General features: G+C 35.3%; 3 protein-coding genes and 1 long non-coding RNA gene across 4 annotated transcripts; 2 read left to right on the top strand and 2 right to left on the bottom strand.

The window, feature by feature from the left end:
* Positions 1-283: 283 nt before the first annotated feature.
* LOC114543685 (SPX domain-containing membrane protein OsI_32082-like) lies at positions 284-1,270 on the bottom strand. The gene has a single exon (XM_028562567.1). It carries the CDS (start codon positions 1,268-1,270, stop codon positions 284-286), a length of 987 nt encoding a protein of 328 aa, XP_028418368.1.
* Positions 1,271-4,525: 3,255 nt separating this feature from the next.
* LOC114543686 (putative defense protein) lies at positions 4,526-6,365 on the top strand. The gene is made up of 3 exons (XM_028562568.1): positions 4,526-4,897; positions 5,791-6,117; positions 6,210-6,365. The coding sequence occupies exons 1-3, from the start codon at positions 4,562-4,564 to the stop codon at positions 6,291-6,293; spliced, it is 747 nt and encodes a 248-aa protein (XP_028418369.1). The 5' UTR covers positions 4,526-4,561; the 3' UTR covers positions 6,294-6,365.
* Positions 6,366-6,943: 578 nt separating this feature from the next.
* On the bottom strand, positions 6,944-11,152 carry LOC114543687. The gene is made up of 8 exons (XM_028562569.1): positions 10,939-11,152; positions 10,172-10,287; positions 9,452-9,515; positions 9,232-9,299; positions 8,850-8,955; positions 8,134-8,252; positions 7,424-7,563; positions 6,944-7,194 (listed from the first exon to the last, which is right to left on the bottom strand). The coding sequence occupies exons 1-8, from the start codon at positions 11,003-11,005 to the stop codon at positions 7,089-7,091; spliced, it is 786 nt and encodes a 261-aa protein (XP_028418370.1). The 5' UTR covers positions 11,006-11,152; the 3' UTR covers positions 6,944-7,088.
* Positions 11,153-11,273: 121 nt separating this feature from the next.
* LOC114543688 lies at positions 11,274-24,550 on the top strand. The gene is made up of 3 exons (XR_003690160.1): positions 11,274-11,469; positions 23,932-23,984; positions 24,324-24,550. It is a non-coding gene; the product is annotated as an uncharacterized LOC114543688 (long non-coding RNA).
* Positions 24,551-27,632: the final 3,082 nt, after the last annotated feature.

The raw sequence follows: 27,632 nt of genomic DNA, 5'->3' as shown, positions 1-27,632 counted from the left end.
GGCAACACAACACGCAATACCATATCATGCCTAAAAACCACAGGAATACTAAGAAAATGCAGTAAGCTACTAAACGGATCTTTGTAAAGATAAAACTAGCCACAACTCGACTAAATAGAATAGCCACGTGTATGGCGCCGTAGGAAACACCTTGTAGAAATGTTGCATTTTGAGAGTCAACGATCTTCGAAAGAATTGAATTCCCTAGTATGTATACAAAATATGGCATACCAAGACAAACATATATATAAGCAGAATATAGTAGAATCGAGCACTTGTTATATTATCCCAGGAGAATGCCAGAGTCGTAAGAAATGACAGGGCAACAATTTGCATCAACAACGCAATTAAAGAGCTTACGTTCACTCGCATATTCTGAGGCGACGTAAAAGGATAGGAACACCAGCAGTGTAAACAAGGTGCAATTTAGAAACAGTAACTTGATATGAATCAGATGCAGATGAAAATGATCCATCCCAAAAATAGGAACATAAAATGTCGCCGTGCTCGAAAATACTTCGCTACAGAATATCAGAAAGAGCAAGGTAAGTATTCTTGAGTCCAGTATCCATGACAAGGAATCAGGCTTGTTCAATCTTCGGTCGCCATCTTCATGATACGCAGTCCGTCTTTTGTCATCTTTATCGTTGCTTAAAGGTAAGCTTTGCTCGTCATCATCAACATGTGCACCGCTTACCATCCAAGTCCCACTGGGTGAGAATATTAAAAAAATAAGAAAAATGAGCCATACAATTGCCAATATTATCCCAGGTGAATTATTATCGTTTATTTCCCAGCCGAATATATTGACATCAAACGAAATAAAGCTTCCGAGCATTGGACCAAATGCTGAACCAATGCAATATACACTTTCTAAGAATATAAAATTTTCTCTGAGACTTTTCTCGTCTGTTTGCAGAGCAACTTGTCCTAGAAGAATCGCAGTTATTCCACTACTCAATCCACTCAGGAATCTCCCCAGAAGTGGAAAGTATGCGCTAAAATTTACACTGTATGTCACATAGGCCAGGACTTTAAACACACAGCAGCAAATGGCCATTAACCTGGGATCCCCTGAATGATCAGTTATGGCACCAATAAGTGGTCCAGCAATGACGCAGCCGAAGTCATACGAAGACAAGACAAAGGCGAGAAACGTCTTGGATTGGCCGAGGGATCTGATGTAGCTCCATGCTGTAGGGTGGATAAGATAAGTTTCAATGCCGCCCAGGAAAAACCGTAGAGCAGTAAATTTTGTGATCCAGCCCATTGTTAGAACGGCAACACCAATATATAATGAATGATCTATATACATTGTAAAACGAATAATGTTTTTAATATACACCTAGCGATATTTCCATTTGAGTAGAGGGACTGAACTGCATGCCACTGAAACATAGCATCCATATATATATATATTATATATATTATATTATATAATTATATGATCCAATCCTAGAAAATTACCAATCTAAAACTGAAAAATACGTGCCCAGAAAAAAACTTTGTGCCCATAAATTAATTGGAACTTTTATATTCCGACGAACAGTTAATTTCGCAGATATTTCGTAGCCAGGTTTCTATATGAAGCGAAGCGTGGCTTAATACGCGTATCATTGTTTCTGGTCATTGAGGTAAAACTGATATACAAACACTTTAAAATTCTGAGGAGTTAGAAAATTATTCTTAGATTCACTTGGTAGGCAATTATAACAGACGTTTTAAGTGAAAGTCACATCAGTTCAAACTCGTATTATTTCTATATTTTACAACAGCCCTCGTCGGAATTGATCTACTTTGCTCCCGCTGAGCAGGAGGCATGCAAGCATGAAAGTCGATTTAATAAAAATATCGATTAAACTTGGGTATGCGGTTCTGAATCATTAAAACCTATGCCTATTCATACACTGTGTTATCTACAGTTACAATACTTTCATTGCTTACACAACCAGCCTAAAGCCCGTTTCCCACTAGGCGAATTTATTCGCGCGACGCAAAGCGATATCTGAAATTCCGTGATGTGATTGGTTTGCGAAAAAATTCGCCGCGAAAAAGTAGGATCGTTTCCTACTTATTATCTGTTCACGCGAGCAAATTCGCCTAGTGGAGGACGGGCTTAATTCAAGCGCCATAAGAACTGAGAGGGGTAAAAAGCTAACTATATATACATGTGTTTTTATATGGTATTATTGATTAATATATACGTTGATGCACACAAGCACAATCAAGTATATTGTAATTTGTACATACCGTTTAAAACACAGAAGACAGTATCCGGACGAGAATTTTTGTATATGTTGTTTACATAATATCAATCATCGTTTCATACTTCTATAACTATTCATCTGAAAACGAACAGCACTATAGGCATGCATGCAACGCATCGATGAGAAGTCGGCGTCGTTAATATGCTATAGAATATTTCTCTGCGGGTGCAGTCAACAATGACCGGTTTGAATACAAAAGTAAAGGCAAACTTGCATAGGGACTATTTCTCATCGATGAAAATGACTTCTTCAAGTTCTTCACAAAAATTAGAACAAAATGGGAACCAGGCTATATGGGTATTCCCTTTTTGTGCCACCTGTAGTTCAGTGAAAGTATTGAAAAGTATGAAAGTGTGAAAAGTATGAAAAGTATTCCATCTTGGTGAACAGTTGCACGTTACTGAATGATGTCATATACGAACTACAAGTTCTCGTTTTGTCTTTCGCCATTTTCAGTGGAAAAATCAAAATACGGTTATACAACTCAGTACAATTGTAGCACTGCCGTTCACATTTTGCCTGCATAAGTGCGACTTCGGCAGACTTTCAAAATTGAGTTGTAAGGATTCTCAACTCGACGACCGGCAACTCGCAACGCAACTCGCGTTGTAAATTCTCATGTAATAAAAATTCTGGCTTCTCTGCAGACTTTATTTCGATGCAAGAACTCGCATTTTTCTCGCGAAAAAAGCTTTGATGTTGTCCTCATTTATTCAATTTGTGTAATCACACAAATTGACTCTTTTCAGTGTATGTTTCAATCAGTTCAACCGTAAATATGATCAGAGGTCACTCGAATTAAGACATTGCCACGTTGCTCCTCATGGTAATTTTTTAACATATGGTCGCACCGACTATTGTTTGATATGTTTGACCTTTCACACAACCCAATTCACACAATCAAATTAAACAAAACTCTCACTCGCTTTTTGCTTCCGTGTTTTACGCCTTATTTTTGACCTTACATCCTCCTCATGCATTAAGGCCCTTATTTGGTGTGGAAATGTGTCCGGAACTGGTTTCCACAATAGTCAATACGAGGGTTCGTCCAAAAGCGGCACTATAGAGGGAGGAATCATTATCGCAAAAGAAAGGCTATTTGGAAGCCATTCCGGAAGGGCCGTGAAGAAAGTGATATTTCACCTAAATGCTATAAATGTAGATTCCTCATTGAACACGGTCCAACATATTTGAAGTTCACATCATGCCATAGATTGTCCTATCGTTCATAGTCTTTGTTGTCGTCGGTCAACAAATATAATGTCATTTTTGAAAACAATCGGCGTATGCATAAATGTTAGAGAATTGAGTGGATAATAATAATGTATTCTTATTCTCTTTGTACTGTGCGATTTGTATCTCATTTGTCGATCAACAGTTTAGCATATACAGTCACACGTAAAATAAGTTACCGGGTTTTTTTCTAGCTAATAATTACTTCGGAAAAGGGATATTATAGTGAGAGGGCTTTCATTTTAATGCTCGTTACTACATCCCACAAATTACATTTATTGGGCAAATGAACACAAACCTGAATTACACATAACCGTATAATATTTCAACAGCGAACGTATATGCTCTATGAATGTCAGATTTGGTGGTGTTAAATTAGCACCGAAATTGGTGCCAAAATAGCACTTTCGATTTAACATCACTGCATTGTGTTGATTTGGCACCTACGGTGGTGCTATTTTAGCACCTCAAAATGAACGGTGTATGAATGTCTGACATGTAAAATACACACGACTCCGATTTTCGTATTTTCGAGCCGCGTTTCTTCATATTTCTTCAACTTCGCGCGCGTGTATCAAGTTGAGAAAGAAAACGAATGTGAGAGTTTGTTGTTATTCCTTCGTACACGTAAGATTTACTTATTTTTATTCACAAATGAAATCAGTTTTTTGTATACCTGAGAAATAATCAAGCTGATTTAATTAACCATTCCATTCAAACAACCTATAATATAAGGAGTATTTTATTTTTGTATACATTTAAAATTTTTTTGAAGGATTCCGCCTGTTGTTTTAGCCAATCAGAACTACAGAGTCCGCTCTTGACCTACGACAAAGAAATGCATGTTATTGCATCGTGCAATTGCATTGTCAGATCCTGTGCGTTCAGCGAAACCTGATATGGTAGCGATAAAAGCTAATATTGTTATACGCCTTCAGGAAGTGGTTGAACAACGTTGTTAGCTATTTAACTTTTTCTTCCGGTATTTAAGGTATATAAAAAAATATAATGTAGCCGTCACTACACTTCACATTTCATAGTTTTATCATATACAGCACACAATGTATGCACCGACACTCGTCCTGTTTTCAGTAATTCTTACTGAGTTAGTTTTAGGCGAAAGAACTGGAGCTCCACAACAAAGTTGTAAAACAATGACACCAGGACATCGTGGCACGTTTATTCCGCTGATTCCCAGACAGAAACAGCCGAGCGGGTATTCCCTCGATGCCAAATTGGAGAAAAGCTTGAAAATGGTTCGTGTAACCGTGAGCGGCAAAGCATTGAAAGGTTTTCTCATCCAAGGCAGATGGAGCGAAGACGGTCCTGCTGTTGGCAGTTTTCTTAATATTACGGAGGACCTTGGCGTTAAGTATCAAAATTGCTCAGATTTCAAGGTATAAATTGTATGACAGAAGTATAAAATCACAAAACTTCAAAAGAAGTCGCCCTAACTGTGCGGTCTAATACTGTAATAGGTCTAAACACAATCTGATATTTATATAACTCAAGAGTAGCAGCTAGAGAATGTATGAAAGGCCATGGGAAAGGAAGACATGTGTACGAGAAAGGACTTGCCTATGGTTGCTTTAATCCATAGACTATACTTATAGGTTTTATTCCGTATATGATACAATAAAAGGGCAAATAGAAAGTTGGCCAATTTTAATATTTCAAAGTATCGAAACTTAAAAGTCAGGCCCTGAATTACAAATCATAAAACAGAACATGTACGAGTAAAGACTGAACAATAGACTTTTCTCATACAGGCGTCAAACGTTGAAAGCCTAGTATAATGTTAGACGAAATGTGATTGGCTCGTTAGTTTTGCGGAGCTAATCAAACTCATGTGACATCAGGTTTTCCGCGTTTGACGTCATTATGAGAAAGTTCTATTGTGTTTGACATCGTTGATTATACTAATATAATTCGTACGTATCTCATCAGATATGAGTAAGCAATATAAGCCTACTGTCAGCACTGACTTATCCTATTATTATGCACAACACTTATCCTATTTACAGGTCATAAGAGGTCATAGCAATCAAAGACACTTGTGAGAAATTTAAATAATACTTTCGCGACCTGTGTGAACTCTCGTGATCTATACTAAGTATCAACGTGCACAAAGTAATTTATATAAAGCGCTGTGCAAGTGTGACATTTATATATTTTATCTGGTAAACAAATATGCGATTACTTTTAAAACGAAATTCTTCCTTGTTATTCAGCGTAAAGGTAACACATTTTACCCTTATCCTAACCTCATGCAAATATGTTCTACATTTAGTTTCATCCAGAATCGAGCGTGACTCACACGAATGACTCTGAGAAAGATAATTTAGTTTTCTACTGGCAGCCACCAAAAACAATGAACAAGGAAAAAACCATCACATTCTTTGCGACACTGGCCCAAACTAAAGAAAGGTTTTGGGTCATGCAGGCAAGTAACCCGTTAAATTTGGCCGTCTTGGAGGATGACACGTTCCTGGCAACGAGACCACCAAGTAAAGGGGTAGAACAAAATGAAAAACCCACAACGACAAGACCACCGAGTGAAGGGACGAAACAGAACACTATTGAAATTGTTGTGTCGTCATCCACACCCACAGAAAATGTGAGTTTCGTGTAGGGTGTAGGCACAGTGTCGATTCATTTTTGAAATTTTGACAACCATGTTGGTAATTTGAATTTTGTCTCTTTTTTTAGAAAGGACCAAAGGCGGCTTCATCAGGTATTTCATTGATAAGTATAATGCTGGTAATTGCTATGAGAATGGCACTGGAGATTTAAATGTACAATACAATCAGCTGCTATGAAAACATTAATGGCTACAAATACTTTGAAAATTATATTATTATTATTATATATATTATTAATATTAATAATAATAGTATTATATAACATTATTATTAATATATTTTTGTATTATTGATGTATAATTAAGACGTCGGGAGTTTGGATAATAAACATGCATTAATGTACACGTATATGTACAAAGTTGTAAATAACTAATTAAATATATATATATAGAGTCCGTATATACGTAAATTTTGGTGGTATATTTATAAGTTTAGCCACACAGTCTGAATGCACATAGCCCTATATTAGTAAAATTTAGATCAATTCTACCACAAAAAACGGCAGGTATAAAAACCAATAATGTGGGCTCCTGTGCCGTATTCTCTGCAGGGGAAATATATTGTGGATTATAATACAATGAATATTGTTGTTATATAGGTGCTGTGTATTTTAAATGTGATTGGTTCATTCGTAGTCACATGACTTTAAATAAATGCAATGTTTCCCGCCAGGGAAACGAGTGAAAAATTGTTGCCCGCCTATTGTCATAACAAAGTAAAGTGGTTTTTTTGAAATGATGTAAAATAATGTTTTTGTTCCTATATATAACAAAGCACTTAATGTACACTACCTCGGGAAATAGTGAGTTTTGTTTTCCCTCGAGTTTCAATGTTTCAAACATTCAGACTCTTGGGAAAACAAAACTCACTACTTCCCTCGGGGGCATTCATTAAGTGTATAAATAGTATAATAGTCCCATAGTTTTGAAGAATCTCTTTATAGCAATCATTCCAAATTTTGCAAGAACGCTATGGATGCCAACATTGGTTTGGTCAACTCTGTTGGAAAACTAGTAGCGGTTTCCAAGATGGATAGAGTTATTTTGTTTAGCCTAAAACGGCATCAAAGTAAAATTAATACGACGTCTAGTCGAACATAGTCGTCAGCAATATGTTTTTGCAACTGTTAAAACTTGTTGAAACCTGTTCCTGGGGTGCAACACAACGTCGTTCAAACAAGGGCGCTTATATGATCTATATATATATATACGTAGCGATGTAAAACAAGGTTCTTTAGGCAACTATTTTTTAAGCAATAAAGCTAATAATAACCATTCCTACCATTCCTTTTCATCATCTGGAAGTTTCGGAATACTCTTTTTGTCTTTCACTACAAGTTTTGATTTGAAAGTTTTAAAATGACCTTCCACCTCTTTCTTTTGGGCTAATAGTTCTTGGCACCCAAGCAGGTTGATCGATTGCTAAATTTCGTTAGAAATGAGAAAAAAAAGAAATCAGACCAAAGAGCGACTTGTTAACATTCATTTTGTCACTATAATAACTATATGTATAGAAGGACTGGAGGAGTACATCTTTGATCAGGAGGCTGGAGGAGTACATCTTTGATCAAGGGGTTGTGCAAAAAAGCGATGCCCTGATTGTTCCCTTTGTGTAGGTATATAAACTTGCAGCACTGGTTATTGAGAAGAATTTGGGATTTCCTACATGAAGGGAAGTTTAGAGTACGTTTTTTCCTAATTTCACTATACCGTATCTTCTAGGTGCCCATCATGCAAACCAACCCACCCTCCATCACAAAACCCCTGTAATCCAGCTCTGCACATATAATGTGATAATTCAAAATTCATAGTAACAAGGAATGCGACTATTATACTTTTTGTGAAAAATTAACCAAAGAAACAAGCAGAAAATACCCTCGGAAGGTTACCATGCATACTAAATTTATGCTTTTATGTCTTTGTATAACATTTTGATGTATGAAATTACGGTATAAATCATAGGCAATGGGGAAACGTCGACTTTTAACTTACATAAAGCAACGCCAATTGATGAGCCATGTACTTGTGGTTGGAGCGATTAAACGCATCGTAATTCAACTGATGGGATAATGTAACTAGTTGGTTCAACAACCCAAAGGTACTGAAATGTTCTGTGATGATAATATGTACAATTGACAAAATATAAAACAGCTACAATGATATACAGGGTGTCCCAAAAAACCCGAAAACTATTGAAATCACCCATAACAATGCAATTGTTAGAGTTTGAATGCCTAAGCACTCTGTTGGGACCCACAAGTGTATAAATGTTTACCATACTCATTTTTATGCATGCATATGATGCAGTAAAATTTGCTTGTTCGCAAAAATGATATTTATTAACAATATTTACAATTTGCAAATATGGATAACATTATTTAAATGTGCATTTCAAGGACCATGATCTTCGACATGTCCCCTTTCTCTAGCAACACAAAGCATTTAGCATTTCATAAGTTGCATTAAATCCCCACAGGCTGAAATTCGTTAACATGGCATTCAAATTTTAACAATGAGTGATTTCAATAGTTTTCTTTTTTGGGGACACCCTGTATATCAGCACATGCACATTCCACATGTAACAATTACCACAATACAACACAATGTATAACACAAAGCTGTATAAGGAATCGTAGTTTGACACAATACATAACAACCCCCAAACTATCACAACCCAAGTATGTTTCACAAAAAAAAATCATTAGTACCTTCAAGAAGATACTCCTGGGCAAAAAATATTGGTCGTTCGGGGCTATCAATATAAGACATTACTCTTGGGAAAAGCTCGGCTAAACCACTGTATTGTAGATACTCCTAAATATGTATACAAACATTATGCATATTATGGACTGTGGTCTCGACTCTTCAAAACGGCTTTTTAGTTTTAATGACATATGTGATAATAGACATTTATGTCATAAAATTATCACAAATTACCCAAAACACACCAAAAGCCTTATATTACCCTTCAGCGCGCGCGAACCCAGAATATGTTTTACAGGAGGCATACGAATGACTTAAGGGGACTTAGCTATATGTATAATGTGTACCGATTGCAGGATTTCCCTCACCCCCTTGTCATGCACTTACCTCTAAGGTAGGTTGCGGACTTGGCAAAAACTGCAGATACTCTTCCATCTTTCGAAGAACAACACGTGCTAAAGAAGTCATGGCAAAATTGGAAACAAAGAGATGTTTTAAAATTGCAGAAATAAGTTGTATGTTGGATCAATTACAGGTGTTCTGAATACAAAATAAGGACGCCTATGCATTAGAGTATTTGAGGCACAAGAGTTAGTGTAAGTCTCACCTTTCGGTTCAAACGAGTTTTGAAATTCATTCTTATGACTGTTGGTGATCTTTCCACTTTTAGTCTGGTAGTTAGAAAAAGATGATTTACACTATAAACCATAGTCGTCCAGAAGTATTTTGTAATTGTCCCCAGAATATGGGAACATGTGGTTGACTACTCCTAAAGACAACTCTAACCATGGGGATACAGCCTAATAAATGGGGGCGGGGAGTAAGGCCGAGTAAGGTGCAAGTTAGATACTACAGGTTCCCGTTTCCTAAATTTAGAATCTCTGAAATGCGATTCGCCCCATTTTATGACTTCTTTTGTAGCAAAACTGCCCAAATTACACAATTTATCACCAATTTTGCCCAGCTATGTGGTGTAGCCTACCCTGTTTATCTCCCACCATTGTTTTGGAGTTGCTAAACTAAAATTTAAATGAGAAACACCAGGTTGATGTTCAAAGCCAAATGAGCGCCCTAACTAAATCACTTAGCTATATTATGGCTATATAGGAACCTATCACTGGATATATAAAAAGACAAAAAAATACCTAAACTCAAAATAGTAGTGAATGAAACTATAATAAATCATTGTAGTATTCCAGATGATGATATTATAAAAATATCATACAACACTTTATGGATTATACATACATTGTGGTTTTCCCACTATATCAACAAGGTCAAACATGGACATGTTCATATAAAGATATTTCACTCCTACAGTACTTACAGTATACTTTCTTTTACACAAAGGCTCAAGTTGTGAGCAGAGTGTCAAAACTTCAATAGCAACATCACTTGGAGATAAAAGAACTTTCCACAATGGTTCATCCAACTGTATATCAACTTGAAATAAAAAAACAACAAAAATGATTTTGTGATTTATTAAATGACCTGTGAGAGCATCTATTAATTTTAGAACAAGGCACCCTTTTTCCCATGCACCAATATATACATATAAAATTCTTTATGCAATCTTTTCTTCTTCTAATTTAATTAGAATTGCATTTAGAAAGTATTACATAAGCTAAAAATAATAGTTTGATAGTTCAGCAAAAAAATGATAATAGTTGTATAAAGACAAATTTGCTGAACTGTAGAAGATCGATCCCCTCCTTTGCCATATTGTTGCAGTTGACAAAATGGTTAGGAGAATTTTATTAGTTTTGCTACTCATGTCATAGGCCTTTTGTTCCATAATCTAGCATCCATTTTAAGGGAAGGTATTTAGCTATCTGCTTTTTAAAGTTTGGAAAGTTTCTTTCTTATTGCACTGGTAAGACTTTAAAAAATTAGATGGAAACCCATTTGCAGTAATCAGTAAAAAGAAATGAAATTCGCAAGAACTGTAACTGTTTATACATAACCTGAAAATAAGTCTAACAAGTAAATGCAGGCATATAAAACTTTATTTTCATTCAATGTATTATGTATACATATAGAAATAATAAAATTGTTCCGTTATCTGGTTTTATACATACTGTACACGTACCGCACCTTTGAAACGTGGATCATATGCTAATGGCGTCCGCAAAGGATGGGACAGAATGTAATCTTCGGTCATGATATTACACTCTTTCGATGAAAATAATATTTATATCTACTGGAACACTGCATCTGTTGCGAAAATAAGGCGTCTATGAAGAAACAACCTGACAACCAGAGACGCATTTTGTATATATAATGACAAAAAACATAAACAAGACACCCGGTTCATCTGGCAGATAGCAGTCGCCCCAGAGTTCATGACGAGCTCAAGATCTGGAGATAGCGGAAATGACGCATTTCCCTAACTACAGTGAACCAGACTAGCTATCAATAATATTAAATTCTGTAATTGTGCGCTGTTGTCTCTGTTGTCTCCGGCATTTCTCTGTTATCTTGCTCGCTGTAAAGATTTTTTCACTGATATCGAAATCTCTTATAATCTTTTGTTTTGCTGAGAGAAGTCATGTCGAGGTGAAATATCTGGAGGAAATTTTGTTGCAGAAAAAGGGCTCGTTGGGAAATATTCGCATCGAATAATCGGTAAATAAATTTTGTTATTCAAATAATTCAAATATTGCGCCACAACGCGCGAAAATATGCGGGCTTTTCCCCAACGTACTGGGACTGTTCACTCCAGTACGTTACACATTTAGTACAAGCCCGTCCGTTTGGGGTGTTTTTTTACCGGCTAATGGCGGTATGGAAAGAGACGAAACGGGTCAAGAATCAAAACAATTAAAGTTATTAAACAAGTGTTCGCTGACGATGATCATATTTGAAAGGCGAAAAACTTCATGTAACACGCACTACACGCACGTGATCTCGCGGTCAGAACGTTTGTCGCAATGTTTAGTTATCTTTTTTGGAACCGGTCTAGATTTTGTCATTATGTTTAGTTAGGGACTGGTCATAATTTAGCAGGGGGGTGGGGAGGTGGAAATAGTGGGGGGGTCACATATTTTTTAGCCAGAAAAAAGGGGGGTTCATAAAATGTTAGACAGTTATAAGGGGGGGGGTTGCTTATTTCTGGTTGTAATTATTTCTTTTATACATGCTTAGACTTTGAGTTGCACTGCATAAGCTTTGCTTAGAACATTAAACAAAATTAGTTATAGAATTTAAAATGAAAAGTTATATAAGTCACTGTGTTAAAATATTTATATTTTAAATAGCAGGGTCTTTCACTAGAAATAACTAACATATTATGTTTAAAACCAAATTTTAACATATGAATATGTCAAGGGTGGGTAGTATCGGAGTTGTTGGAGTTTGCAACTGTAGCGAACTACAATTTGCGAGTAACTGTATAGACTACTTTTTAAAACTGGTAGTTTGAAGTTGTCGCGAACTATATTTTCTATATTAAAAGTAGCGAAGTAGTTGATTACTTTTTCAACAACAATCGCTATTCGCCACTTTTCGATTTTTTAATATCCCTCGACTATATACTCTATAGTTCATACACTATAATACAAAACTAGTCATTTAATATACCATGTCAAATCTCGTTTGGACCCACATTTTGTTCTAGAATTCTTTGGCTCATCCGCCATTAATCCATAGTATCAGAATATATGAGCATATTATGCTTAACATTTCATATGTTTAAAACATGTGAAATCAATATAAATTACAAACACGGATACCAGGAATTTTGTTGTAGCGAAGTAGCGAATACTTCGCTACATTTTTCTAGCGATATAGCTGTACACGTAGTCAAAAGAACCAAACTACATATTTTTGACAATAGCAGTAGTTGTAGGTGACTACATTATTTTAAAATAGCAGTAGTTGTAGCGAACTACACAAAACTTGTAGTCTACCCACCCTTGGAATATATATAAGTGGACGTATATAAATTAATTTTATTACTTTATATAAACGTTGTCAGAAAAATTTTTGAAGGTGTAATTACTATTTTGAATTGACGGTGCAGATTACAGTAGTTTCTCATTTTGAAGCAGTGTTTATCAAAACGTTGACGGATGGGGGGGGGGCATTTTTACCGTCTCGAACAAGGGGAGGGGGCATGATTTTTTGTGGATAAGGCAAGACAGGGTTGCAAAATATCATTCCTTAAAATATTGAATTACACCTCCCCACCCCCCCTGCTAAATTATGACCAGTCCCTTATAAGAACTATAAAGTTGAAATATCACCGTAAAAATGTCTTGTTTTTTTAACTCACATCTTGAGTTTACAAGATGATGTTTTTCGGATCATGTTTTTTCTTGCATTAATGTACCCATTAATAGCATTTTTTTTATTTTTTCAACAAAATTCACAATTTAAAGGGGGATAACCACCTTAATGGTTTTAATGGCTTATATTTGTCAACTAGCCCCAGTCCTTCCAGCCTACGATATCGGCAATCCTTGGATGCAGGGTATTCCTTAAATATTGTATATCATATTAGCAGTAGGGAGATTAGCAGTTAGCAAAAAATTAACCTTTATAGGAGAACAAAACGAGCTTACTCTTAAACCAACAGTGAAAACTACGTTCTCTTGGTACTGTCCGTGTCCGTCCCTCGCCATTTTGAATTTGAGGAAACTGGGGAGTGGGACGGGTTTCTGAACTGAATACTCAGAACAGAAGGAAAACTCCAGTGAACTCGAAACTCTAATGGAAAAAACTTGTTTTAAAAACATCGCCAATATCGCACTATCACAATAGAGAATTATGATCAAAATTGTTTTCGTCTAGACTGACGGAAAAGCTTGTATCACGTCTCACCTTTTCGAATTTCAAAATAATTTTAAACCTATCTGTTTGTGTTTGGCTAAGAATAATAGCAAGAACAATCAAATTTCATTTGTTAGACATGACAGTGCACAGGGAATTGAACCCTATAACCCATTTCGGTCCCGACACACAGGCACTGTTTTTTGTTTTGGTTTATTTTTGGGTTTCCACCATAGGTAAAATTTTATAGCTATGGCAACACTTTGTGCATGTTTGTATTGTGTAAATTCAAGTTATAGCCTTAATGCATTAAACAAGCTCAATAGAACTATTTTTATTTGTATGCGAGCATGAACATGTGAGCCAATTAGGAAAAGGTGTAAATGTATAGAGGGAAACCGGAGCGCCCGGAGAAAAACCCTCTCATGCAAGATAATTCAAACACTCTTTAACGAATGCATTTGCTAGTTCTTTGAATGTTCGATACCTAAAAAACAAATGTGAAAAGTTAGTAACAAATGTTAAATGACGAAACAAAACACAATAGAACAATAATATATTAGAACATATTAAATTCACAATTAAATATAATTAGAATAACTAAAATTAGAATGCCTTAAACTCAAAGTAATAGAAGTAAATAAATTGAAAAATATCGTAACATATACCACAGGTAAGAGTACTTCTAATCACGTTCCACACTAAATCAAAGTAAAACATTGTTTTCTTGACATCAAATCGAACTCGACGTGTAAAATGTAAAAAGAAAATATTTATAACACTAATGTAAAAAGTAGATATTTATTGCATTACATGTACGCCAGAAGATATTTGAGAAAGAGATCAATACGAATTACAAAATGTACCAAATAGCTTCATAACTATGTTTAGTCTCTTAGTTTATGTTTGTCTCTAAACAAGAAGAAAAAGTAAAAAGATAGGATCCGAATAATGAGTGGGATTATTTTGGGATTATCCATATGTGTGATTAGCTCAGCATTAACAGAACCAGTCAACAGACTTAGCCTCATATCACCCTGGTTCCAGCAGAGATTTATATTCTTGACTCAAACAAAATAACACTAAAGAGCACACCACAGTCGGCACTTCCAAAGAGTCCAAATATGAATGTTACTGAGAAACCGCTTTAAACACTCTTACGTAGTTTTATTTCAGCACAACGTCATTTCCCATTTCCCACGAATTCCTAATCCTTACTTGAACTTTTTCTCCACTTTTACTTAGTCTTGTTTTTGCATCATATCATTTTCCATTCCGAGGAATTCCTAATCCGCCTTATTTAAAGAAAAACTTAACTTTCTGCACTCTTACTTTTATACTTTTGTTTTTGTGTAGTATCATTCTCCATTTCTAAGAAATTCCTGATCCTCCTTATTTAAAAAAATAAATTAACTTTCTCCACTCCTAATTAGTTTTGTTTTTGTGCAATATCATTTCCTATCTCCGAGGAATTCATAATCCCCTTATTTCGAGAAAAAAGAACTTAACTTTCTCTACTCTTACTTAAATTTGTTTTTGCACAGTATCATTTTTCATTTGGCCGAGGAACTCCTAATCCTGAATGTTTGAAGAAGGAACAACTAAACTTTCTGCGCTCTTTGTTAGTTTTCTTTTTGCACAATATCCTGTTCCATTTCCAAGGAATTCCTAATCCTGCTTATTCGACGAAGAAGGAACTTAACTTTCTGCACTCTTAGTTAGCTTTGTTTTTGCACAATATCCTTTTGCATTTCCGAGGAATTCGTAACCTTGTTATTTGAAGAAGAAGAACTTAACTTTCCATCTCCGCGGAATTCCTTATCCCTATTTGAAGAAGAAAGAAATTGACTTTCCGCACTTTTAGTTGGCCTTGCTTTTGCACAATATCCTTTTCCATTTCTGAAGAATTCCTAATCCTCCTTATATGAAGAAAAATGTAACTTTTTCATTCTTGATTAGTTTTCTTTTCGCACAATATCTTTTCCTATTTCCAAGGATTTCTTAATTCTGCTTATTTAAAGAAGAAAGAACTTAACTTTCCGAACTCTTCCCAAGTTTTGTTTTTGCAATATCATTTTCCACTTCTAGGGAATTCCTAATCCTCCTTATTTGAAGAGGAAATAACTTAACTTTCTGCCCTCTTACTTAGTTTTGTTTTTCCAAAATCCTCTTCCATTTCTGAAGAATTCCCAATCCTCCTTATTTAAAGAAGAACTTAACTTTCCACACTCTTGCTTAGTTTTGTTTTGGTGCAATTTCCTGTTTCATTTCCGAGGAATTCCTAATTCGACGAAGAAAGAACTTATAACTTTCTGCACTCTCAGTTAACATTGCTTTTGCACAATATCCTTTTCCATTTCCGAGGAATTCGTAACCCGTTATTTGAAGAAGAAAGAGTCTAACTTTACACAATGTTGCTTAGTTTTACTTTTGTGCAGTATATTAATAGCATTTTCCATCCCCGTGGAATCCCTAATCGTCATTTGAAGAAGAAAGAAATTAAAATTCTGCACTGTTATTTGGCTTTGCTTTTGCACACTATCCATTTCCGAGGAATTCCTAATCCTCCATATTTAAAGAAGAAATAGCCTAACCGTCTGCATCCTTGTGAATTAAAGATAAAAAAACTTAACTTGCTGCACTCTTACTTGGTTTTGTTTTACACAATATAATTTTCCATTTTCAATGAATTCCTATAATCCCCCTTATTTAAAAAAGAAAGAACTTAAATTTCTACATAGTTTTCTTTTTGCGCAATATCATTTTCCATTTCTGAGGAATTCATAACCCTTCCCATGCATAACGGGAGTTCGCTAGAAGAAGAGCAATCAAGATAGTGATTAAATAAACATGCAAGGCTATGTATTTAAATATTGTAATTTCTCCAGCATGCAGTGCTTATTAGGCCATGTGATATATATTTATATAGTAATTTTTAAAGCATGCAATACTTATTGTGTCATGTGATGCAGGGCTATATATTTAAAAAGCGTGCGGCCATGCGATATAGGTCTTTTTTATTTTTTTTCTGAGATCTAATTAAAATTGACATGTTGAAAATAGAGGTAAAATAAAATTGGAATAAGAAATCACAAACCGTGTTTTGTTAAATATATACCTGACAGCTGACCCATTCTGTTCATTTCAACAAAAAGCTTCACCATCTTGAGTTTTTTTATTATCTAGGCAACGAGATATCCAAATAGTAATTCATACAACATGCACAACTTATCAATATGTCACACAAAGCTATATATTTTAATAGTAAGTTCTACAGCATGCATTACTTTTTATGAATGGTAATTTCTACAGCATGCATTACTTATCGTGTCATATGGTGCGAAGGTATATATTTAAATAATAATTTCTACTGCATGTACTGCTGATTAAGTCATGTGATGCGAAGCTAGATATTTAAATGGTAATTTCTGCAGCATGCATTGCTTATGATGTCATATAAAGCTATATAATTGAATACCTACATGCACTACCTATTATGTGGCGTGAAAGTAACATTATATATTGAATGTATAAAAAAGCACTAGTAAATAATAGTATGATAGCAGTAAATAATTATGAATAGAATACATTGAAATTCTAACGGTTACCGCAGGTACTAGAAAAACTTTTAATACACCGATGAGCATGGAGTTACCCCCTGGGGAAAACAAAATTTCACGGTCTTTCTTTTTGCTCATATTGACTTTTAATTGAAATTCTTGGTGTTCCACGGCCCGTCTACACCATTCTAGCAAAAATTCCAGCGTACGGCCCTGCAATGGATGTATTTTTTTATTCCTTTTCTGACATCAAATTTCAAGTGGACACGTTCACACTAAAGTTTAAAGTAAACATTTATACCACTACATAGAGAAAAACAGTACAATACAAAGTTGAACACAAACCGGGTTTTGTTAAATACCTGACCCATTCCGTTCATTTCAACACAAAGCTTCGACATCTTGAGCTTTATTTATCATATTAATTCCTACATTACAACATGCACTACCTATCGTGTTATTTGATACGAAGCTATATATTTAAATAGTAATTCATATGGCATCCGCTACTAATTCTTATGTCACGTAAAGCTATATAACTATCATTATGTAATTGCTGTTCAAATGTAGAAAAAAAATGTAAAAACAATAACTCTAACTACCTAAGAGAAAAGAGCTTAACTTTCTTTATTTGAAGAAGAACTTAACCTTCTGCTCCCTAGATTAGTTTTGTTTTTGCACAATATTATTTTATATTTCAGAGGAATTCCTAATTTTTCGTACTTGAAGAAGAAAGAACATAACTTACTGTAGTTGTAGTTAGCTTTCCTTTTGCACAATATCCTTTTCTGTTTCCGATAAATTCATAATCCTTATTTGAAATGAAGAATTTTGCACAATATACTCTTTCCATTTTCGAGCAATTCGTAATCATAGAATAGTAATCATCTTGCTTATTTGAAGAAAAAAGAGTTTAACTTTCTGTACTTAAGCTTAGTTGAAGGAGAAGTTAACTTTTTGCATTCTTCGTTAGTTTTGCTTTTGCACAATATCCTTTTCCATTTTTGGGGAATTCTTAATCCTGATTATTTGAATCACTCTTGCGAATTTTTTTTTTAAGCGCAATATTATTTTCCGTTTTGAAGTAATTTCTTTTCCTGCTTATTTGAAGAAGAAAGAACTTTACTTTTTGCACTCTTACTTAGCATTGCTTTCGCACAATATACTTTTCCATTTCCGAGGAATTTGAAAACTCCTTATAAATATATATCCTACTCAACTTTCCACACTCTTGCTTAGTTTTGTTTTTGTAAACCTTGTTATTTGAAGAAGAAAGAACTAAACTTTCTGCACTCTTAGTTAGCCTTCCTTTTGCAAAATAACCTTTTCTGTTTCCCAGAAATTCCTAATCCTGCTTATTTGAAGAAGAAAGGACCTTACTTTCTGCACTCTTATTTAGTTCAGTTTTTGCACAATATACTCTTTCCATTTCCATTTCCGAGCAACTCGTATTAATATACTAATGCTCATTTTCTTATTTGAAGAAGAAAGAACTTAACTTTCTGCAGTCTTACTTAGTTTTGTTTTGGCACAATTCCATTTCCCATTTTCGATCAATTCATAATCCGCCTTATTTGAAGAAGAAAGAAATTTGCTTTCTGTACTCTTACTTACTTCTGTTTTTGCACAATACTCTTTCCATTTCCGAGCAATTTGTAATCATAGATTAGTAATCATCCTCCTTTTTCAATGAAGAAAGACCTTAACTTCCCGCACTTTAGCTTAGTTGAATAAACTAACTTTTTGTACTCTTCATTAGTTTTGTTTTTGAACAATATCATTTTTCATTTCCAAGGAGTTCCCAATCCCACTTATTTGAAGATGAAAAAAACTTAACTCACTAAACTCTTGCTTTGTCTTGCTTTGTCTTTGCTTAAATCTTTTTAAAAACCCAGTGAATTCCTAAACCTTCTTATTTGAAGAAGAAATAATTAAACTTTCTACATTCTTAGTTAGCTTTGCTTTCGCAAAATATCTTTTTCCGTTTCCAAGAAATTAAAATCCTCCTCATCTGAAAAAGAAAGAACTAACTTTCTCCACTCTCAATTATTTTTGTTTTGGTACAGTCCACTTTCCATTTCCGAGGAAGAAAGAAGAAAGATCTTAACTGTTTGCTTTCTTAGCTTTGCTTTTTCGCAATATCCTTTTCCGTCTCCAAGGAAATCTGAATCCTCCTTATTTGAAGAAGAACTTAACTTTGTGCACTCTTGCTTAGTTTTGTTTTTGCTGAATATCATTTTCTATTTCCGAGGAATTCTTAATCCCCTTATTTGAAGAAGAAAGAGCTTAACTTTCTGCTCTCTTACAGTCTTACTTATCTTATTTTTCCGCAATCAAGACTTCCCAACCCCTCTTACTTGAAGAAGGAAAAAGTTACTTGAAGAAGAAAGAAGTTACTTGAAGAAAAAAGAAGTTAACTTTTTGCACTCTATCTTAATTTTGCTTCTACACAATATCATTTTCCATCTATAGGAACTCACAATCCTCCTTATTTGTACATGAAAGAAGCTTAACTTTCCGTAATCTTGATTCATTTTGTGTTTGCGGAACATCAGTTATTTCCGAGGAATTTCTAATCCTCCTTATTTGAAAAATAAATATTTGTGCATTTTTACTTAGTTTTGTTTTTGCACTGTATCATATACCATTTGCGAGGAATTCCTACAGTTCGCTATATTTCAAGAAGAGCTAAACTTTCTGCAGTCTTATTTCGTTAGTTTTGTTTTTGTACAATTCCATTTCCAATTTCCAATGAATTCCTATTCCGCCTTATTTGAAGAAGAAAGGAACTTTGCTTTGTGCACTCTTACTTACTTCTGTTTTTTGCACAATACCTTTGTATTTCCGAGGAATTCGTAATCATAGATCAGTAATCATCCTGCTTATTTTGAAGAAGAAAGAGCTTAACTTTCTGCACTTTTTAAGCTTAGTTGAAAAAAGAACTTTTTCGAGGAATTCCTAATTATGCTTATTTGAAGCTCTCTGGCGTAGTTTTGTTTTTGTGCAATATCCTTTTCTATTACCAAGGAATACCTAATTTTGTTTTCGCACAATCCGCCTTATTTGAAGAAGAAAGAACTTTTCTTTCTGCACTATTACTTACTGCTGTTTTTGCACCATACTCTTTCCATTTCCGGGCAATTCATTCTGCAGTCTTACATAGTAGTGATTTTGTGATCATTTTCCATTTCTAAAGAATTCCTAATCCTCCTTATTTCAAGAAGAAGGAACTTAACTTTGTGCACTCTTAGTTTTGTTTTGCCCAATATCATTTTCCTTTTCCACGAATTCTCTTTATTTAAAGAAGAAAAAACTTAATTCAGCCCTCTTGCTTTGGTTTGTTTTGCACAATATCACTATCGTTATCCGAGGAATTCCTAATCCTCTTCAGAACGGGTGGATAGAAGAACAATGAAGATTGTGTGGTTAAATGAACACAGTATAAAGGCTATATCTCCTTTGATAGTATTTGTTATAGAAAACAGGTTTCTACGGCTTTTTCCCGACACAGGACTAATGTAGTAACTGATGTTGCATCTTTGTTTCATGGCCAATTCATAATTTCTCCAAAGGCGAAGACAAGGATTGTATAACAGTGAAGTATATCCTCGTTCATTATAAATTTATCGCAGGAAAGCGGTTTCCAAATCTTTTTCACCACATGGAATTTGTTATGCCGTAACTTTCTCCGATTCCCAACAATTCAACAACCTATGATGGCTGTATGACACTCAATATATAATAATTTCAAAGAAAAAACAAGTGTTCTGAGCCAAACAAATTAATGCTTATAAAAACACGCCTTAATTCCACTTGACCAGAAATTGTCTTGGGGATCTTGGGATATGTCAAGGAATATGAATAAATAAACATAAAACTACTTAGTAACATTATATTGAATGCATAAAAAAGCACTATAAAATAATAGTAGGTTAGCAGTAAATAATTGATTGAATCGAGTATATGGAAATTCTAACGGTTACCGCAAGTACTTGAAAAACTTTGAATAGATCGATGACGATGTACCAAGGTTGTAATCTTCTTTTCGTTCATATTGACTTTAACCTTTTTATTAGTCCTCGGGGGCCGTCTCTCGCAACCTCGCAAACATTCCAGCGTACGGTTCTACAGCAAGCAATACTTATTGTGTCATGTGGTGCGGAACTATAAATTTAAATGGTAGTTTCTACAGCATGCAGTACCTATTATGTCATGTGATGCAAAGCTATTTATTTCTGAAGTATGCACTAGTTATTGTTTTATATGATGCGAAGCTAAATATTTAAATGGTAAACTCTGGAGCTTGCAGTACTTAATTTTGTCACGCGAAGCTATGTATTTTTAAATAATAGTAATTCCTGTAGCATGCATTACTTATTATGTCATATGAAGCTATGTTTAAATACATAAACTACCTATTATGTCGTGTCAAAGTAACATTATATATTGAATGCATCAAAAAGCACTATTAAATAATACTATACCGTAGGAGTATAAAATAATTATGAATTGAATACATAGAAATTCTAACGGTTACCGCAAGTACTTAAAAAAACTTTGATAAATGAGCAGGAACCAGGGCCTTATAATAAGACGGGCAACAAGGATGTTGCCCCCTTGAAAAAGAAGACTTGCATGTGATCTTCCTTTTCGCTCATATTGACTTCTAACTGAAGTTCGTAGTGTTCCACTGGCCTTCTGCCGTATACCATCTTTATTCTTTTCCTGGCATTAAATTCCAAGTTGACATGTTCGCACTAAAGTTAAAAGTAAACATTTATGCCACTACATGGAGAAAAAAGGCGATACAAATTTGAAACAAGATATCACAAACCGGGTTTTGTTAAATACCTGACCAATTCCGTTCATCTCAATACAAAGCATCAACATCTTGAGATTTTTATTATTATCTATGATGCAAAGCTATATATTTCAACACTAATTTCTACAGCATGCAGTACTTATTATGTTATCCGATGCAAAGCTATATATTTAAATAATAATTTCTACAGTATGCATTACTTAATACTTATTATGTCAATTGATGCAGAGCTACATGTATTTAAATAGTAATTTCTACAGCATGCAGTATCTATATTGTGATGTGATGCAAAGCTATTAATTTTATTACTTTTATTTAGCATTGCTTCTGCACGATATGATTTTCCATTTCCGAGGATTTCGTAACCTCCTTATTTCACGAAGAAAGAACTTAATTTTCCACACTGTTGCTTAGTTTTTTTTTTGTGCAATATAATTTGCCATCTCCACGGATTCTTAACCTCCTTATCTAAAGAAAAAAGAACTTAACTTTTCATCTATATTTCCACTCTCACTTAGCTTTGCTTTGGCACAATACCTTTCTCCCTTTCAGGGGAATTCTCAATCCTCCTCATTTGAAGAACTTAACTTTTTGCACTGTTACTTAGTTTTGTTTTTGCACGATATTATTTTCCATTTCCGAGGATTTCGTAACCTCCTTATTTAAAGAAGAAAGAACTTAACTTTTCATCTCCACTCTCACTTAGCTTTGCTTTGGCACAATACCTTCCTCCCTTTCAGGGGAATTCTCAATCCTCCTCATTTGAAGAACTTAACTTTTTGCACTGTTGCTTAGTTTTGTTTTTGCGCATTATCTTTTCCATTTCCGAGCATTTCATAACCTCCTTATTTCAAGAAGAAAGAACTTAAGTTTCCCCACTGTTGCTTAGTTTTGTTTTTGTGCAATATAATTTTCCATCTCCACGGATTCCTAACCTCCTTATTTAAAGAAGAAAGAACTTAACTTTTCATCTCCACTCTGACTTAGCTTTGCTTTGGCACAATACCTTTCTCCCTTTCAGGGGAATTCTCAATCCTCCTCATTTGAAGAACTTAACTTTTTGCACTGTTACTTAGGCTTTCCTTTTGCACGATACGATTTTCCATTTCCAAGGATTTCGTAGCCTCTTTATTTCAAGAAGAAAGAACTCAACCTTCCACACCTTTGCATACTTTTGTTTTGTGCAATATAATTTTCCATCTCCACGGAATTCCTAATCCTCCTTATTTAAAGAAGAAAGAAATTGAGCACTCATACTTATAGCTTTGCTTTTGCACAATATCTTTTTCCGTTTCCGAGGTATTCCTATCTCTTCTTATTTAAAGCAGAAGCAGCTTAACTTTTGCACCCTTGCTTAGTTTTGCTTTTTCGCAATATCTTTTTCCATTTCCAAGGAATTCCTAATCCTCCTTATTTGAAAAAGAATGAACTTAACTTTCTGCATACTTACTTAGCTTCGTTTTGCTTTGCTTTTGCTCAATAGCTTTTTCCATTTCCGAGGATTTCGTAACTTAATTTTCTGCACTCTGGCTTAGTTTTGTTTTTGTGCAATATCATTTTCCATATCCGAGGTATTCCAAACCACCTTATTGAGGAAGAAAGAACTTAACTTACTGCACTCTTACTTAGTTTTGTTTTCCAGAATATCATTTTTCTATTCAGAAGAATTCCTAATCCTCCTGACTGAAAGAAGAAAGAACTGAACTTTTGGTAGTCTTACTTTACTTAGTTTTGTTTTTGCACAATATCGTTCTCTATTTCCAAGTAATTCCTAATCTTCCTTATTTCTGCACAATTCCACCCTCGTTTTGTCAACATTGCTTTTTATTGCTTCTTTTTTCACAATCTAGCGAAGATCTTAAAATATTCGCCATTCCTGCAAGATATTTCCGATTTAAGAAGAGAAAAGTTGTCATATATATTTTTCTTTTTTAGAGGTTGTTAAGTTAAAGCAGTTTCATTGGCATTTAGAACTGAAAGTGGAAAAGGTATGATGGTTTGGTTTGGTTTTGTAGACATCTGGACTCCTGAATAAGCATTTTAGATTATTTGGTTGCTTGTTACAAACGGAAGGATATACTACACTGTAGAAATATAGAACATTTGGCTTCTTTCCAGCAGCAAAGTTTGTTTACTAAATCATTGGATACCTAAAAAGTGGTCTTGAAAAAGTATAAAGAATGCAACGCCAGTGCCCCTTAACTACATATTTCAATAAATATAACCTATATGAAGATATCCATCGGTCACAACTATGTCCTAATTGTTAAAGAGGGAAAGTTTTTCTAGTCGTGACCGTATAATTCTTTGTTTATTTGGTGCTCTAGTGTACAGAAAAGCACAAGATTTGCTGAAAAACAAATTAGGATGAACATTACAAAAAGAAGCTTATTTCTTGGAAAGGTACATCGTTGTTTAGCATCTTGATTTGAAATCGCATTGTAATTCGTAGTGGAAAAAACTTTTCAACAAATGGATATGGCCAGAATATAACATAATCTGATGATACGCTCTGAAATATTGCATCAATCATGTGTCGATCAATTATGGGATAATCCATCAGTTCACCATAAAGAGGGATAACTTATAAGCCCAATGGTGTTGACACTATTGAGGAAAAATACTCCGAACTCATATTAACAACTGGAAAGGAAGGTTTTCCTGCCGTTCCCCGTACAGCTCACTTCCAAAGAGTCTGGATATGAATGCAACTGCGGGACTAAATGAGAAGTTTGTAATAGACTTGAAGTAAAAATAAATTAATAATCGCTAGCTGTCCTTATAGACTGAAAGTAATGCATAAAAAGGCACATAGAGCTTATAGCAATAGCAATCACTAGCTGTCTTAAATAAGTTTCCTTATAGAAAGGCTGCTTTACTAATTCCTACATCATGTACTACTTATTATTGATCAAAGCTACTGTTAAATACTAATTTCTAAAGCAAGCACTACTTAATTATTAGGACATGTGATGGAAGGGTATATAAGCACACAGCATGTGCTACATATTATGTCACATGATTTAAGGCTATATAGTTTTATACTAACTTCTATAGACTATAGCATACACCACTGATATTAAAGAAAGCATGCATATATAATCCCAATAAAGTTCGCACGTGTGATATAAATTACCTATATTAATAATACATAAAACAATAATATAAAAATAAAGTATATATATAAAGTCAATAGCGTACTTCTGTGGCGAGGTCCTATAAATATATGCTTTATCTCTCAGGTTAGCCCGTCGTTGTCTTTTAAACAAACATTCTATATTACATCTTCTGCGTCTCGCTATTCATCTCAGTTGTATGTGATCTCTGACGTCATGCTCAAAGTTCAACAAGCGTCTACGCACGTGTCAATCAGACCTATAGGGAAGCTGTTAATCCACTCCCCCCCTACCCTTCCGATGAGGGCTCTCCTCATCAACTAAAATGGGAAATACATCTCTACTCCAATGTTTCCAAAAACTGTCGACTAGCTATCTCTGGACGAAGTCGACGCCATGACGAAGATTCTTCGTTTCTCTGAATGGTTCTTGTGGTACCATCGTTGACGCTCGACCAAGCAGAATGTCGTTGAGACAGGTTGTTGGCAGGTCTTACATGAATTGCTCCTCGGCTTTTGCTTGCATTTGACAGTAACATACGCACTTAAATTTCATAGACTTGGTGAGGTAATGGCATCGAATGATCCAATACTTTCCTTATCTTTGCAACTCCTGAGTGGCCGTTTTAGTGCAATTCTCGAGTAATCAGTAGCGATATCCAGTGTTCACGTGGGAGTAAACTGGGTGTCTGGCATCGTACGATATCGTGGCTTTGTTTACACGTCCTCCGACTCTGATCGTTCCGTTGTCATCGTTAAATGGGGTTAGTCCCTTCAGTTCTCCCTTTTTAATGCAATTATGGAGTGTCTTATGGCTTTGCTTTATCCAATATAACTTGGCGTCTTCTAATTCCTTTGCTGATATTGAACTTTCTTCTGAATTTTTTCTGACTGGTGGGTTGTACTGGGTTGTTTCTGTGTTCTCTTTGGTTCGACGTCGGCGATAGGCGTGACTGGAATACGTTTTTTCCAAGTTCAAACTTCTTACATGGAATGACTTCTGACGGTTGAGTACGAGTACGATACAGGTGCAGCTTAGGTTTTCCCGCGTTCCGATTGAGCAGGTATTCCTCGCCATACATCATCGGCGACATTTTTCTCCCCAGGGACATGCCTTCGCTGCTCTGGATTTCCGCGATTCGAGCTGAAATGCACGGTTTAAATTCTCTGGATTGCTTTCGGATCTAGAAAGGACGATGTGGCTGTCTGAGAGGAATATTATCTCTAAAAAAAGCAGCCAAAACTCTTCGAGAATGGAACAACATAATTATACTGCCAGGACTGCTGCTTGTAGCTCCAAGCGAGGTATAGTCAGCGACTTCAATGGGGCTCGGCTACTCTTGACTTAGCTGCGTTGAATCTGGTTGCCAAGGTGTTGGTTTCTATCTCCTATCTGATATAGGCGCACGCTCCAAAGGCTTCAATCGATACATCAGAGAAGATGCACAGTGCAGGGGCTCCAATCATTGTTTCTGGTGTCAGAGATCTTTCGAAGGTGCCGCTGTTTAGGTCGTTAATCTCTTGGAAGAATCGAGTCCACGCTGTTTGGAGTCTTTTCGGTAGTTCGTCATCCAATTGCAATTCTTCTAACCACAGTTTTTGCATTTCCATTTTCGCACGAATTAGGAAAGCTACAGCTGCTCCAAGGGGATCGTAGATTCGAGCTACATGACTTAAAATTGCTCTCTTCGTAAATTTGGTCAGTTCAGGAGGATTTACTTTGAAACAAAATGCGTCGTTGTGGTGATTCCAAACCGTTCCCAAGACCTTCTCTTCACCTGGATCTTGTAGAAACTTTAAGTCCGATTCACTTATTTCAACAGTTCTTTCTTCATCCTTCTTCAATGATCGCTTTGAGATCCAGCACTTGACATTAAAACCACCGTTGCGAAGGATTTCGTCAATTTCTGCCGTAACTATCTTAGCTTCTTCTTCTGAATGCACGGAATCACATTTGTCGTCCATGTAGGTGTTTTTCTTTATGACTTCAGCTGCTTCGGAATAGCGTTTCTGTCCTTCTTCAGCGGTCTTCTGCAGAGCGGTCTGTGCCATGGCTGGTGCAGGTTTGATCTCTTTCTCTGTGATACATCTTGCATGTATCTGCGTTGATAGCCACTTTGTTTTCTCGGAATCGTAGAAAATCTCTTAACAGATTGTTCAGAAAATCTGTTCCTTTCATCCAATAGTCGTTCAAGCAGTGTCCTTTGTATATATGATGCTGAGGAATTGAAAGAAATTTTTGGCTATTCGACATTCAGTACTTTCCAATTTCTTTTCCGTTTGGGTTCGGTTATCCGGTAATTCTTCTGCATCTTTGGTCCAGGGGTATGTATGTATGTATGCATGTATTTAATAAAATTACCTTGCAGCCTTAAGACTGAATTACGTCATTATTAGAGTTAAAACTATCACGTAATAATTATACTAAAACATTAACCACTGGGCCACCGGGCTAATGTATATACGGCGAGGTTGGTATTAAGACAAGAAACGGTGGCCTAGTGGTTAAGGCTGCCTACGA

The sequence above is a fragment of the Dendronephthya gigantea genome, unplaced genomic scaffold, assembly GCF_004324835.1.
Source record: "Dendronephthya gigantea isolate DGI-Jeju-01 unplaced genomic scaffold, DenGig_1.0 000524F, whole genome shotgun sequence".
NCBI lineage: Eukaryota > Metazoa > Cnidaria > Anthozoa > Malacalcyonacea > Nephtheidae > Dendronephthya > Dendronephthya gigantea.
The sequence above is the reverse complement of the archived record's forward strand: the minus strand, read 5'-3'. Positions and strand labels throughout refer to the sequence as shown.